The 13,764-nt window shown below is 33.6% G+C and overlaps 4 protein-coding genes across 5 annotated transcripts; 1 reads left to right on the forward strand and 3 right to left on the reverse strand.

Annotated features, from left to right (window-relative positions):
* Positions 1–782: 782 nt before the first annotated feature.
* Positions 783–1,388, reverse strand: LOC140878637 (uncharacterized). The gene has a single exon (XM_073282252.1). The coding sequence runs from the start codon at positions 1,386–1,388 to the stop codon at positions 783–785; it is 606 nt and encodes a 201-aa protein (XP_073138353.1).
* A 60-nt stretch (positions 1,389–1,448) lies between these two features.
* LOC140878638 (uncharacterized) lies at positions 1,449–2,462 on the reverse strand. Its single transcript, XM_073282253.1, has one exon. It carries the CDS (start codon positions 2,460–2,462, stop codon positions 1,449–1,451), a length of 1,014 nt encoding a protein of 337 aa, XP_073138354.1.
* A 5,566-nt stretch (positions 2,463–8,028) lies between these two features.
* Positions 8,029–10,193, forward strand: LOC140883808 (berberine bridge enzyme-like 8). Its single transcript, XM_073290398.1, has one exon. The coding sequence runs from the start codon at positions 8,033–8,035 to the stop codon at positions 9,635–9,637; it is 1,605 nt and encodes a 534-aa protein (XP_073146499.1). The 5' UTR covers positions 8,029–8,032; the 3' UTR covers positions 9,638–10,193.
* A 412-nt stretch (positions 10,194–10,605) lies between these two features.
* Positions 10,606–12,056, reverse strand: LOC140881558 (histone H2A variant 1). Of its 2 annotated transcripts, none has more exons than XM_073286967.1 (3): positions 11,985–12,056; positions 11,622–11,751; positions 10,606–11,095 (listed from the first exon to the last, which is right to left on the reverse strand). In XM_073286967.1, exons 2-3 carry the CDS (start codon positions 11,733–11,735, stop codon positions 10,799–10,801), a joined length of 411 nt encoding a protein of 136 aa, XP_073143068.1. In that variant the 5' UTR covers positions 11,736–11,751; positions 11,985–12,056; the 3' UTR covers positions 10,606–10,798. The 2 variants fall into 2 exon arrangements, with proteins under 2 accessions (XP_073143068.1, XP_073143069.1); XM_073286968.1 differs by having other exon boundaries at positions 11,622–11,748; positions 11,985–12,044.
* Positions 12,057–13,764: the final 1,708 nt, after the last annotated feature.

Here is a 13,764-nt window from a genome sequence, read left to right on the forward strand (position 1 = left end):
AATATATTATTAATTATAATTAATTAAAAAAAAGTTTGCAACATGGGGACCTGAGATGATACGTAATTATACGATTGAATTTTTAAAACAAGCATCTGCAATTTTCTATGATTAATTTCCAAGGGATTTATTTAAGTAATTAACCTCCAATTGAGTGTTACTTAGAAAAATAATCTCTCATTTTTATTACATTATTTTTACTATTTTGCCTTTTTTAAACATGACCCTCATTAGTCAATACTATGTATTAGATTTTTGACCTTCTCATGAAAATTTAAAATATTAAATTTAATTATTTAATCATTCTACTTAGAATTTGAAAAATATTTTAAATTTAATAAATTCTTAATTTAATGACAAATTATCTTATGTTGATTTGCCAAAAAAAAAAAAGTCTTAAATTTTATAGTTGTGCTATAATTAAAGATGCCAATTTTTTGCTTCTCGAATCAAAGATTACCAAAGAAGACAAAATCATCAAAATGTTAACTTTGATATTTATGCAATAGAATAATTAAAAATATTTAATAAATCCACTCAATTACTAAATAATCCTCAACTTAAACAAAAATAACAAAACGAAAAACAATAGCATCTAAAAAAAATCACGAGAATGATTACTTTGAAAAAAAAATCACGAGAAATAAAAATTAAATTTTTGCCTAAACAATTTGATTTCTTATTTTTGCTTGAAAATTCTCCAACAGTTTCTTCTGTCTTCCTTTCTGAACTTTAAGTTTAGGAGGTAGGACAATCAAAGAACCAATGTCAGTAGGTATATTTCATTCATTAGACGGGGGCACAGGGTAAATTGTTTCTGTGTATGCCAAAATCCATGCATTTGTCATGTAATAATGCGAGCACAATTCATATATGTCCATACCATGGTAACCAGCAGCAATAACATGAGCACACGGAAGTCTATCAACATCAAAAACTCGACAACGACATGTTCTTTTATTTAACTCCACAACTGCATCATGGTCAACTCCAACCACGTGATATTCAAAAGTATTCATCTGAATGACTTCCATCTTCTGTGACTCGATAAATCTTGATCGTAAGGATGTCTCGGCCCTTGGAGTAAGATGTCGAGTTGAAGAAACAACAGCTTTGCGATGAATATTAAACCACGATGAGGTAAAATTTTGAATTGAATCTAACAGAGCAGTAATTGGAAGCTCACGTGCCAACACCAACTTTGAATTAATGGACTCTGATCCATTGGTTGTCATGATATTATACCGTGAACCAGGAAAGAATGCTCTAGCCCATTTTTCTTTATCAACACTAACCTCAAGATAATTTGTGATACTTGGATAACCTTTCTTTAAGTCATCATAGAATTCTTCAAACTCAATATGTATGTAAGCTTTAGCAGCTTTCATAAACAACGCAACTCCACCTATTTTGGACTTCAACCTTGACTTGATGTTTTGTCCTAGATGTCATATGCAATGTTCATGTTGTGCTCGCTTGTATACGGAAGCAAGACCATTGATGATTCCTTTGTGTCTGTCAGAAATAAAAACCAACTCATCATCATCAGGTATCAACTCACACAACTTTTCAAAGAACCACATCCAAGATGCTTCACTTTCTGAATCAACAACTGCCCAAGCAATAGGATATTGGTGGTGGTTTCCATCTTGTGCAGTGGCTATCAATAAAACACCTTTATATTTACCAGTTAAATGGGTACCGTCAACTGATATCACCTTTTGCATATATGTAAATCCTGCAATGCATGCGCTATATGCCAGGAACATATATTTGAAGCTGCCATCTGGGTTGACATTCAAATGTGTTGATGTCCCTGGATTCACTTGTTCAAGCATGTAAAGATATGCTGGAAGTAATTTAAAACTCTCAGTAGGATCTTCTCTTGGTTGGTTTATAGTCAGCTGCCTCGCTTTCCAAGCTTTGAAATAGCTAATTTCAGCACCTGTATTTTGCATCATTGTTTGTATTGACTTCAAGGCAGAAAGTTTTTGTTGCCCTCTAAAATTTTCTACCAACATATCTGCAACTATTGCCGCACTTGCTTGTTGATGCCTCCTCCTTCTATTACCTAGATCACAAGGGTTTTTATTGCAATAAGTTCGGACTGAAAAACGTGATGAATCATGTTTTTGTGCTACACACACCTTCCAACTGCAAGTATCATCTACACATCTTACCGAATAAAGAGTCTTGGTGGACTTTAAAACTCGCATCTCAAATGAAGCTTTCATTGAAATACTATACAATTCTCTTTGAACGTCTTTTTTGCTATCGAACTCTTTACCCGCTGACAAATTAGATTCATCGGTAAAATTGTAAATCTGCTCGCTACAAGAACCAAGCATCAAAAAATCCTTTTTGTCATTGACTACTTCACAATTGCCAAACTTCGACCCAGTACTTTGTTTTACTCCATTCTCACTAACATTTGCTTCAATATTTTTTTTCTTTTTCCCCATATCCACAATCATTTACTACAAAAACACCATCAAAATGTTCATCTGGATGAAGTTCAACATTAGTATGATCATCATGATCATCGTATTGATTATCACCACAATCATCACCAAATACAAAGTCAAAAAAAGAATCATCACAACAATTCTTATCAGAGAGCAAATCAAATGCAGGACCACCAAAATCAATACTATCATGTGATCCTCTCCATTTCCACGTGAAGCGAAGGCCTATGATGTGTATCACCAGGTAATGGATATGTCGATAGACATTCTTGATCAGTTAAATATATTGGACCAAAAACATGATCACAAATATGTGTTGCGTAACTGAATTTCAATTCAATCTCACTCTTATTCAAGTCACACTTCGTGTATACTTCATCTTTTAGTCTCGATATATCAATGGGCCAAAATCAGAATTTTTTCAGTTAAATTTTATTTAATTTTAAATAAATTAATACAACTAATGGTGGATATATCAATGAAGCAAATCTAATTGTGGGTATATGAATGAGACGCAAATACGATCACTTTGTTTTCACAATTTCTTTACTTCATTAATTCCTTATTTTATTAATTTGTCGGTTCTTCACAAAATAAAAAAATAGCCACAAAAAATTAACGATTAACAAACAAAAACAAGGAATAAAAATTAAATAAAGAACGCAAATAGAAAAAACATACGTACAATGGTGGCACCGAGTGGATGATTTGGAATGGTTTTTTTTTCTTGGATAAAATTTTGAGAGTGGAAAAATAATTGAAAATGAAAAATAAAGAACGAAGGTTAGGAAGAAGACGAAGAATAGCACGCTAAGGAGTCAGGCGGCAAAAAAATCTGTGGAGGGAAAATTAGGGATTTTTATTAATCTAATTGAAATTAAATTACATAAAGGGTAGTTTTGACATATATTAAATTAAAACTCATTTAGAAGGTTACTTTACAAAATAAAATATTAAAAAGGTCAAAAATCTAAATAAAAAATAACAAAAATGTTGTGAAAAAATAAAAATTTATGGTAAAAAGTAAAAACTCAAAAACTCAAAATATATCAAACTCTACACTTTATAATATTTTTTTCTCAATTCAATTATGTATTTCTTCACAAATGGAGAGACCTATTTATAGATCTCATTTGGAGATTAGTCCAAAAATTAATACATCATCATCTACATCATCACACACTAATTTTTAACATTTTGCAACTCAATATTCAACATTCAACTCTAATATATATATATAATATATTTTCAACACTCCCCCTTGTGATGATGATCGTGATATGATGACTGTCTTTATTACGTATTTTTGTACTGCCTCGTTAAAAACCTTACTAGAAAAAACCCAGTGGGATAAAAACCATAGCCAGGAAAAAAGAGTGCAGCCACATAAACTCCCCCTCGTGTTAACACGAGTGATTCTTCACATATTTCGTAGATTGCGCATCTCAATGTTATATATATGCTTTCTGAATATTGTCGTAGAAAGCGCCTTTGTGAAGAGGTCTGATGAGTTCTCACTTGATTAAATGTAAAAGTTATCAATATCTTTATTCTTCTCAAGTGCTTGAGTGTAGGCAAAGAACTTTGGGGGGATATGTTTGGTTCTATCACTTTTGATGTATCCTTCTTTCATTTGAGCAATACATGCAACATTATCTTCATACAGCGTCACGGGTTTCTTGTCTACTGATAATCCAAAAAAATTTGGATATGGCTTGCTTCATGTAGCGCAATAATCTCAGCGTGATTTGATGAAGTTGTTACGAGTGTTTGTTTCTGTGAACTCCAATAAATTGCGGTGCCTCCACGAGTAAATACATATCCGATTTGGAAACGTGCCTTATGTGGATCAGATAAATATCCAGCATCAGCATAACCAATGATACTTTGATTGGTGTCTTTTGAGTACAAAAGTCTCAAATCTGTCGTTCCTCGTAGATAACGGAATATATGTTTAATTCCGTTCCAGTGCCTCTTTGTTGGTTATGAACTGAATCTTGCCAATAAAATTACAGCAAAAGATATATCAGGTCTAGTGCAATTTGCAAGATACATAAGGGCACCAATGGCACTTAGATATGGTACTTTTGGACCAATAATAACTTCATCATCTTCACATGGACGGAATGGATCCTTTTCTATGTTTAATGATCTTATAACCACTGGAGTACTTAATGTATTTGATTTATTCATATTAAAACGTTTAAGGATCTTTTCTGTATAATTTGCCTAGTGAACAAAAATTTCACATTTTTTTTGTTCGATTTGCAAACCCAGACAATACTTGATTTTTCCAAGATCCTTCATTTCGAATTCTTCCTTCAAGTACATCATAACTTCTTGAATTTCTTTATTCGTTTCAATGATGTTTAAATCATCAACATATATGGCAATAATTACACATCCAGATGTTGTTTTCTTGATGAAAACACAAGGGCATATTGGATCATTTACATATCCATTTCTCATCAAGTGCTCACTTAGCCGATTATACCACATTCGGCCGGATTGCTTCAACCCATATAATGATCTTTGCAATTTTACAGAATAAAATTCTTTGGGTTTTGAACTTTGTGCTTCACGCATCTTAAATCTTTCAGGGATTTTCTTGTATATATCACTATCAAGTGATCCGTATAAGTAAGCTGTAACAACATCTATAAGACACATTTCTAAATTTTCAGATACTGCCAAACTAATCAAATATCGAAACGTAATTGCATCCATAACAGGAGAATACGTTTTTTCATAATCAATTCCAGACCTTTGAGAAAAACCTTGTGCAACAAGTCTAGCTTTATATCTGACTATTTCATTTTTCTCATTTCGCTTTTGAATAAAAACTCATTGTATCCAACGGGTTTTACACCTTCAGGTGTGAGGACTATAGGTCCAAAAATATTACGTTTATTTAGCGAATCCAATTCAACCTGAATGGAATTTTTCCATTTGGCCCAATCATGACGATTTTTACATTCACCAAAAGATTTTGGTTCATGATCCTCATTTTTATTTATGATGTCACAAGCCACATTATAAGAAAATATCTCATCAATATCTTCTATGTCTTTTTGGTTTCATATTTTTCCAGTATTAATATAATTGATAGAGATTTCACGATTCTCGTCAGTTTGTGGTTCTGACAGAACATTTTCATTATCAGGTGTTTCTTCTGGAACACCATTTTCTATTTTATGATCATCGTGTTTCTCTATCCTTTTTCTTTTCCGAGGATTTTTATCCTTGGAACCGACTGGACTTCCACGCTTCAAGCGTTTTATGACATCATGAGTGTCTTCAATTTGTTTCTTTGGAATTTCAATTCGATCAGGGGCATTTACAGCATGTATATATGATTTTGTTACCCCTTTTGTGTCTGCAAATACATCTGGCATTTGATTTGCAATTATTTGCAAATGCACAATTTTTTGTACATCTTTCTCACATTGTTTGGTCCTTGGATCCAAATATAAAAATGATGGTGCATACCATGTGATTTCTTTTTCGATGTGTTTCTTTTCTCTTCCTAACATTGGGAAGATTTCTTCATTAAAATGACAATCAGCAAAGCGTGCTGTAAACACATCGTCTGTCTGATGCTCAAGATATCGAATGATTGATAGGCTATCATAACCGATATAAATACCGATTTTTCTTTGAGGACCCATTTTTTATCATTGAGGTGGTGCAATAGGCACATACACCTGATAAGTGTATTTTATACACTTAATTTAGTTATGATTTTAATTATTAAATATTTGTTTCGAGCAGATTTATGCGTAGTTTTGTTGTTTTTGTGCTTGCAGAGAATTATGGAGATATTGTGGGAAAAAGAAGAATTATTGTGGAAAAAGAAAAAAAATAAGAATTTAGAAGATAAAGAATTAAAAGAATTAAAAGAAAAGAGTATTGATAAAAGGAAAAAGAAAAGAAGAAACAGAGGAACAAACAAGAAGAAAAGGTTATTGGGTCATTCTCTTATTGGGCCAAGAAACATCAGCGCTTAATTTTAGCGCTAAAGATGAGCTATCGCGCTACTTTTCTGGAGAATGAAGTCGAGAGATAAGCGCGCCCGCGCCGTCTATAGCGCGCCCGCGCCGTTTCTATTTGGAAAGTTTTATTATTTCGGGCAATTATTCTATTAGGCTTTTGAGTGGGCTTTTTCTTGCGATATAAAAGGATTTCTTATCAGACCAATTTGGAGGAGCCGCCACACATTACGCACACATATCAGAGAGATTTGTGATTTTTATCGTGAAGATTTCTGGAAGGAGATTTTGGAGCTTTAACTTGAAGAACGAAGACGGAGATCGATAGACCGGACACGGCGTCGACGACGGATTTGTTTCTTATCTTTATTTATTTTATTCTGAATATGTTAAATTTTCTGAACATGTTTTGTTTTATTCAGAATTTTATTATGAACTAAATTTTTAGAGTCTAGAGGTCGGATGGAACCTGGTGTAGACACTTTCATGAATTCTTGATTTTATTGAATTGAGTTTTGTTTCTAGATTAATTGTTTTTTTCTAGAATTGATTGTCTTTTCAATTATCTGATCAATAATTGATTTGTTATATTTATTTTAAATCATTGCTCGGGAGAGGGGATTTTGAATAGGACCATTAGAAAATACACTGTTAAAAAATTATACACTCTCCCGAGCTGTATAAATAATTAACAGTGTATTTTGAATAGGACCATTAGAAAATACACTGTTAAAAAATATATATCATATCACGTTATTATAAGATCGGTGTCATAGACAACATTTTATATAATAACATGAAATTATATATTAATATATATACATAAAAATATATAAATAATAAAATAAATATACTTACTTGTTGAATATTTTTGTCTTCTCTTTGTGTTTTGGAGCGTCGGAAACTATAGAAAACCTTCGAGCAATCGTGCTGATAACGTGTTGTGAAAAAGTAAAAATTTATTATAAAAATTAAAAACTCAAAAACTCAAAATATATCAAATTCTACACTTTATAATATTTTTTTCTCAACTCAATTGTGTATTTCTTCACAAATTGAGAGACCTATTTATAGATCTCATTTGGAAATTAATTCAAAAATTAATACATCATCATTTATATCATCACACACTAATTTTCAACATTTTATAACTCAATATTCAAAATTCAACTCTAATATATATATATATATATATATATATATATATAATATTTTGAACAAGAAGGTTATATTTCAAATTGTCCCTAATTTCAAGGTGATGCACGTGGTGCCTGAGATTCTATCTGAGAGTTGAATTCAAAAAATAAATAAATTCTCTATGAGATTTTTTTTTCTTTTCTTTTCTTTTCTTTTTTTTTGTTTGTTTTTTGAGAGTTGCTCTAATTGTAGTTGTACCGTCATTTTTAAATGATTTAAATTTTTATTTTTTTTATAATTAATATTACAGTATGGAAGATTTGAATGCAATTATTTGTCTGTATACTCTCCAACGCGAGTAAAAACCCACCTTTTAACAATATTCATTCATTCATTCATATATGCATCATAGTTAGTAATACGAATTGAGTGAAAAGAAGCATGAAAATTATAACATTTAGTTTCTCTCTGTCCCTACTATTTTGCGTCTCCTGGCATCCGTCTCAACATGAAGGCGAAGCTTTCATTGAATGCCTGCAAAAACACCCACAAGTACCCTCTTCCTCTCCAATCTCACATGTAATCTACACTCCACATCATTCATCTTTTTCATCTGTTTTGCAAGCTTACATAAGAAACTTGAGGTTCAATGAATCTTCCACCCCCAAACCACGTCTCATTCTCGCACCATCTCATGTTTCCCACATCCAGGCCGCCATTGTTTGCGCTAAAGCCTATGATTTCCAGATCAGAATCCGAAGCGGCGGACACGACTACGACGGCGTTTCCTACGTCTCTCACTATCCCAACTTCTTCCTTCTTGACATGTCCAATCTACGGGCGATCACCGTCACCATCGAAGAGGAGTCGGCTTGGGTTCAATGCGGCGCCACTCTTGGTGAAGTTTACTACAGAATCGCGGAGAAAAGCAACGTTCACGCCTTCCCCTCCGGAGTTTGCCCCACTGTTGGCGTCGGTGGCCATTTCAGCGCCGGTGGCTATGGGAACATGATGCGAAAACACGGCCTTTCGGTGGACAATATAGTCGATGCTCAACTGATCGACGTCCACGGGCGGCTTCTCGACAGAAAGTCGATGGGGGAGGATCTTTTCTGGGCCATTACAGGCGGCGGAGGATCAAGCTACGGAGTCGTGCTGTCGTACAAGATCGAACTCCCCCGCGTCCCTCCCGCGGTGACCGTTTTCCGGGTTCGTAGGACTTATGACAAACACTTCACAGACCTGATCCATCGTTACCAAGAAGTTGCCCCCAATTTCCCGGATGAATTGTTCGTGAGACTCACGCTGGAGGTCGTAAACGGCGCCTCCGGACGAAAAACCAACCAGGCAACATTTCGAGCTCTGTATCTTGGGAGTTCGCAAGAGCTTCTTTCTCTCGCAGAAGAAAGTTTTCCAGAACTGGGAATACAGCAGAAAGATTGCATTGAGATGAGGTGGGTTGAATCAGTTCTTTTCTGGTACGATTACCCGACGGGGACACCAATCGACGCCCTTCTCAGCAGGGTTCCTCCATCTCTCAGATACCTGAAAAGAAAATCTGATTACGTGAAGAAACCCATACCAAAACCAGGGCTCGAATTCATATTCAAGAAAATGGTGGAACTGCAATTCCCAATGCTGGCATTCAATCCCTACGGAGGTCAAATGGCTAGGATCCCACCCTCCGAAAAACCCTTCCCCCATAGAGCAGGGAACCTCTTCAAACTCCAGTATGTGACAAACTGGAACGAAGGGGGAATCGAGATTGCCAATTATTACATAAATCTGACGAGAGCTCTGCATAATCACATGACTCCATTCGTGTCCATGAATCCGAGGCAAGCGTTTCTCAATTACAGGGATCTTGATATCGGAACTCATGATGATGAAGATGATGGAAGGGATAGTTACGGGTTGAAATACTTCATGGAGAATTACGACAGACTTGTCAAAATCAAGACGATGGTTGATCCACAAGACTTCTTCAGAAATGAGCAAAGCATTCCCCCGAGGACCCCTGGGTATTACAATTTAGAGGTGGCCTAGCTAGTTCAATATTAGTTTTGAGAATTTTAGTTTGAATTTACGGAAGAAAAGAAAATTCCGAACGACGACGTTTTGGATGAGCCTTGGTTGGAGCAATATGAAGATGAGTTCCAACCTGATCATATGGATAATTGGCAGAACCAGTTGATATTGAAGAGCATTTGTTCTGAGTTTTATCTTTGAACAATCGAGTAGCAAAGATGGGGATTTGTTTCTGTGAAGACTGGAGTTGACTCCATATGATGAATTGAGTGGTCCGGATTGTTCCATGAGTTAAATATTGATCCAACGGCCATCAGACTTACTTGGTAGATTATTTAAAGTAATGGTTAGTTTGGTGTGTTCGTTAATCCGTTTTGATCACCTTCCTCTTCGAGAATCACTACTCCCTGCTACAGGAGAAAAGCTTTGAATCCCTCCCTTCATCGTGAGATCTTTGGCGGATCAGATTCATGGAGTGTGAGCTGCATATACGAATGTTCATTGTTGTATTGAATCTGTCTTTCATTGCTTGTTGTATTACCCTGTCAGGATTGAACGATTGTATCTCTTGGTGATAGTGAATTCAATTGGGGTGTTGTCCATAACATTGGATATAATTTCTTCTTGTATTACAAGTCTATATAATTAGAACAAAAGTGGTAAATAACATTGCTCGATGATAAGGAGTGAATAACAGAAGCATTAATATGTCATCTAACATAACTTTATAAATTTACAATGAAATTATAACTTCAATATTCTAAATATGAAAACAAAATTTTTTAATGTGTCAAATACATAGAGCATTAGGATTGATCCAACTGAAACAACAAAGTTTCAAAAGCAAGTTTTCTTTTCGAAGATTTCTCTCAGACTTCGGTACTATTGATAGTTATAAATACTCACATCAAAAACAACAAAAAAATTTAGCAATTTTCAGACATCTAATTATTTTTAAAAATGGGGTAAATTTTGTATGTAAACCATCTAGGTGCATTGGTTAAGCGTCCATAAGCACTACACAAGCTAAAGCAGAAACAGTCACAGAAACCAAACGAGTATCATCACACTAAATGTTAAAGAAAACTACACCAAAGAGAGTTACAGATTCTCAACTATGTCATGAAGTCTAATTACTAACATACGACCTAAAAAAGATGATTAATACAAGAAAGCAAATCATTCCTTGGTGGTTTTGTTGATGAGGGATTTGTGGATGTGAGGGATAACACCACCACCTGCTATGGTACCTTTGATGAGTGTGTCAAGCTCTTCGTCCCCACGAATGGCGAGCTGCAGGTGCCTTGGTGTTATCCTCTTAACTTTCAGATCTTTACTGGCGTTTCCAGCCAATTCAAGCACTTCAGCTGTCAAATATTCAAGAATTGCAGCAGTGTAAACTGCTGCAGTGGCTCCAACTCTTCCATGGGCGTTGGATCTTGACTTAAGGTGACGGTGAATTCTGCCTACTGGAAACTAGAACCACAATGCAAAAACACCAGGGTGAGTTTAAAGATACATAAGATGCATTCAAACACATAGAAGTAATGAACAAGAAGCTAGTCTTTTAACCCTGCAGAGGTAGTTTGGTGGCTCAACAGTCAACAAGAACAAGAGAAGTGAATCATGCAACCAATTTCCTCCACTGGTATTCTCTTTCAATCAAAATAACCAAAAGAAAACCATCAAATTACAAACAACAGAAGTGTTGTTTCGGCAAAAATCCTCCCTTTTCGCCCATTAAATATAGGTATCACGTAGATTAAACACAAATACATCAAATCAGGGATTTGTTCACAAATATTCACGATTACAACTACATCCTCCCAAATTTTCACGAACATGCTGTGGTTATTCAAATTAACCATTCTTAAGCTTTATTAGGACGTCTTTCCCAAGTTAATAACATACATCAAGTAATTAACAAAATCTATTGCTAAATACGATGAAGAAAATAATCAACATTAATACAATTTTTCCAATAAAACACGACCATTCATACCTGTAAACCAGCACGAGCGGATCGAGACATAGGCTTCTTCTTATCCTTCTCCTTAGCGGCAGCTGCTGCGGTTGTCTTCCCCGCCACAAGCCCTTTTCCACCTTTTCCGGCCATTTCTCCCACCTAACTGCTGTCTCAGAAAATAAATTTTTTTAAAAAAATATTAACAGCCAGAAGTATAAACAGATCTGAGCATTCCATCGAATAAATCAAACTTCCAGATAACAAGCAACGAATCTCGAAGATATAATTACACGAAGGGGAAGAGAAATTCACGAATCTACGGATCTGAAACTGAAAATTATATAATTAACTTTTTTTTTAAAAAAAAGTCAAAGGATGAAAAACGAAAATCGAGAGTACCTCAGAAGGTTTACAGCACGGGAGGGATAGAACAAGAGAGGAGACGAGTATAAAGTGATAAATGGAGTGTTTGATAAGGGAGAATTGCATTTAACGCTTTGCTATTTTTTGAATTTAAAGAGAGGGTGGTTTTGGCGGGATTTCATTTTTGGAGTTCGAAAATTTTCGCCTCTGTTTTTTTACTAGAAAGTCCTTTTCTTTGCGTACAAGGGAACTGGACCACTGAAAAGAGTAGATATGATAATATATTGAGCGGGTTTGAAAGAGCCCAATCTAATCTTCGGAGCCCACTATATTTGGGACAAGCCAGCAAATCACGACTCGGTAGGCTGTAGCCCATTTACATCGATATCCCTTTTTTTTTTAACAAATCTACAAAGGTGGAGTTCAGATATAAAAAAAAAATATAAAGATATCTATTCTATCCGCATTATTATTGTTGTTATTATTATTAATATTTTATATATCTATACTACAAGAGCAACTTATTTGGTTTCTTGGTATGCTCAACACAAATTGCAAAAAAAAACCCTCATAAAAGTGTTAAATTACAAAAAAAAAAACATATCATATTAAAATCAAACACTTTAAAAATAAATGTTATATAATATACGCACAACACATAATATTTATGTATTATATTACACACATAATGCGTATGCGTTATCGCTAGTGTATATACATATTTATATTTAATAATGCATCAATCAATTAAACTAACCAACTTGGATCGTTTTAATGAATTGACCAAACTAACACTTATCTTCTTTCGTTCAATAAAAATGATTATTAAAGTTTATTTTAGTAAATTATAAAAATTACTAACAGGTTGTTAAATAAAAATATTAACTATATTAAAATTATATGCACGGGAATCACTAATTTAAATTAAACTACAAGTCTAACAACCAAAAAAAATACTAAAAAAATGTCAAAATCAGTTGCAGAAACTTTAGGCAATTGGTATAAGCACAAATAGGGACAAGAAGTGAGATTTGTGCGCTGCTTTGTTGGTGCTCTGGCTATCACACCCATCAATTTTTTTCCAGAAGTATGTTTTCTCGTGATTTATAACATTTTTATTGAACATTTTTATGAATTTTTCATATAGACGAATATCGGATAACGAAAAAACTAAAAGGATGGTTGTGTTTGTTTCAGTTATCAGACAAGATACTCTCGTATAACACAAATTTAATTTATTATATTTTTATTAATATGTTAGAATATATTTTACTTTTATATATGATTTACTCATTAATTTTAATTTATAAATATATAAATATATATGAATAGATTAAGTTATATGAAAGAATATAATATATATTTAAAAAAGTTATAAATATATAATAAATTAATATATTTTGTATTAATTAAATTGTAATATTTTAATATGAAGTGTATGACATTTATTTGTCACAATATAAATTTTATAATAAATATAATAATTTTAAAAATTAATTAATTGAAAATAAAATTGTATATGTTACAGAAACATATATAAATTTTTTTTTTAAAAAAAGTAACATATATAATTGGACTTTAGGGCCCGTTTGATATAAATGATTGACTAAGATTGTGGCTGGTTTCATCGATTAATATGGTGTTTGGTACAATTTTTAATAAATCTAGTGAATCTATTGTCCAAAGGACAAACTGATATTATTTGAAGGATAGTAAACTCGTCTACCTTCCATGTATTAACAATCATTTTCATAATCAAACCCCTATTTCCAATTCTGCCCTTGATACTACACCCAAGAAAAAGGAGGGCCCAGCA

Source organism: Henckelia pumila, chromosome 2, assembly GCF_033568475.1.
Source record: "Henckelia pumila isolate YLH828 chromosome 2, ASM3356847v2, whole genome shotgun sequence".
NCBI classification, from domain to species: domain Eukaryota; kingdom Viridiplantae; phylum Streptophyta; class Magnoliopsida; order Lamiales; family Gesneriaceae; genus Henckelia; species Henckelia pumila.

Bases quoted from the DNA above. Each gene is read 5' to 3' on its own strand.
- LOC140878638 (XM_073282253.1), bottom strand. From the start codon at position 2,462: ATGGGGAAAAAGAAAAAAAATATTGAAGCAAATGTTAGTGAGAATGGA.
- LOC140881558 (XM_073286967.1), bottom strand. From the start codon at position 11,735: ATGGCCGGAAAAGGTGGAAAAGGGCTTGTGGCGGGGAAGACAACCGCA. The intron at 11,096-11,621 runs GTATGAATGGTC...TTGTGGTTCTAG, and splicing joins CCGCTCGTGCTGGTTTACAG to TTTCCAGTAGGCAGAATTCA.
- LOC140878637 (XM_073282252.1), bottom strand. From the start codon at position 1,388: ATGAAAGCTGCTAAAGCTTACATACATATTGAGTTTGAAGAATTCTAT.
- LOC140883808 (XM_073290398.1), top strand. From the start codon at position 8,033: ATGAAAATTATAACATTTAGTTTCTCTCTGTCCCTACTATTTTGCGTC.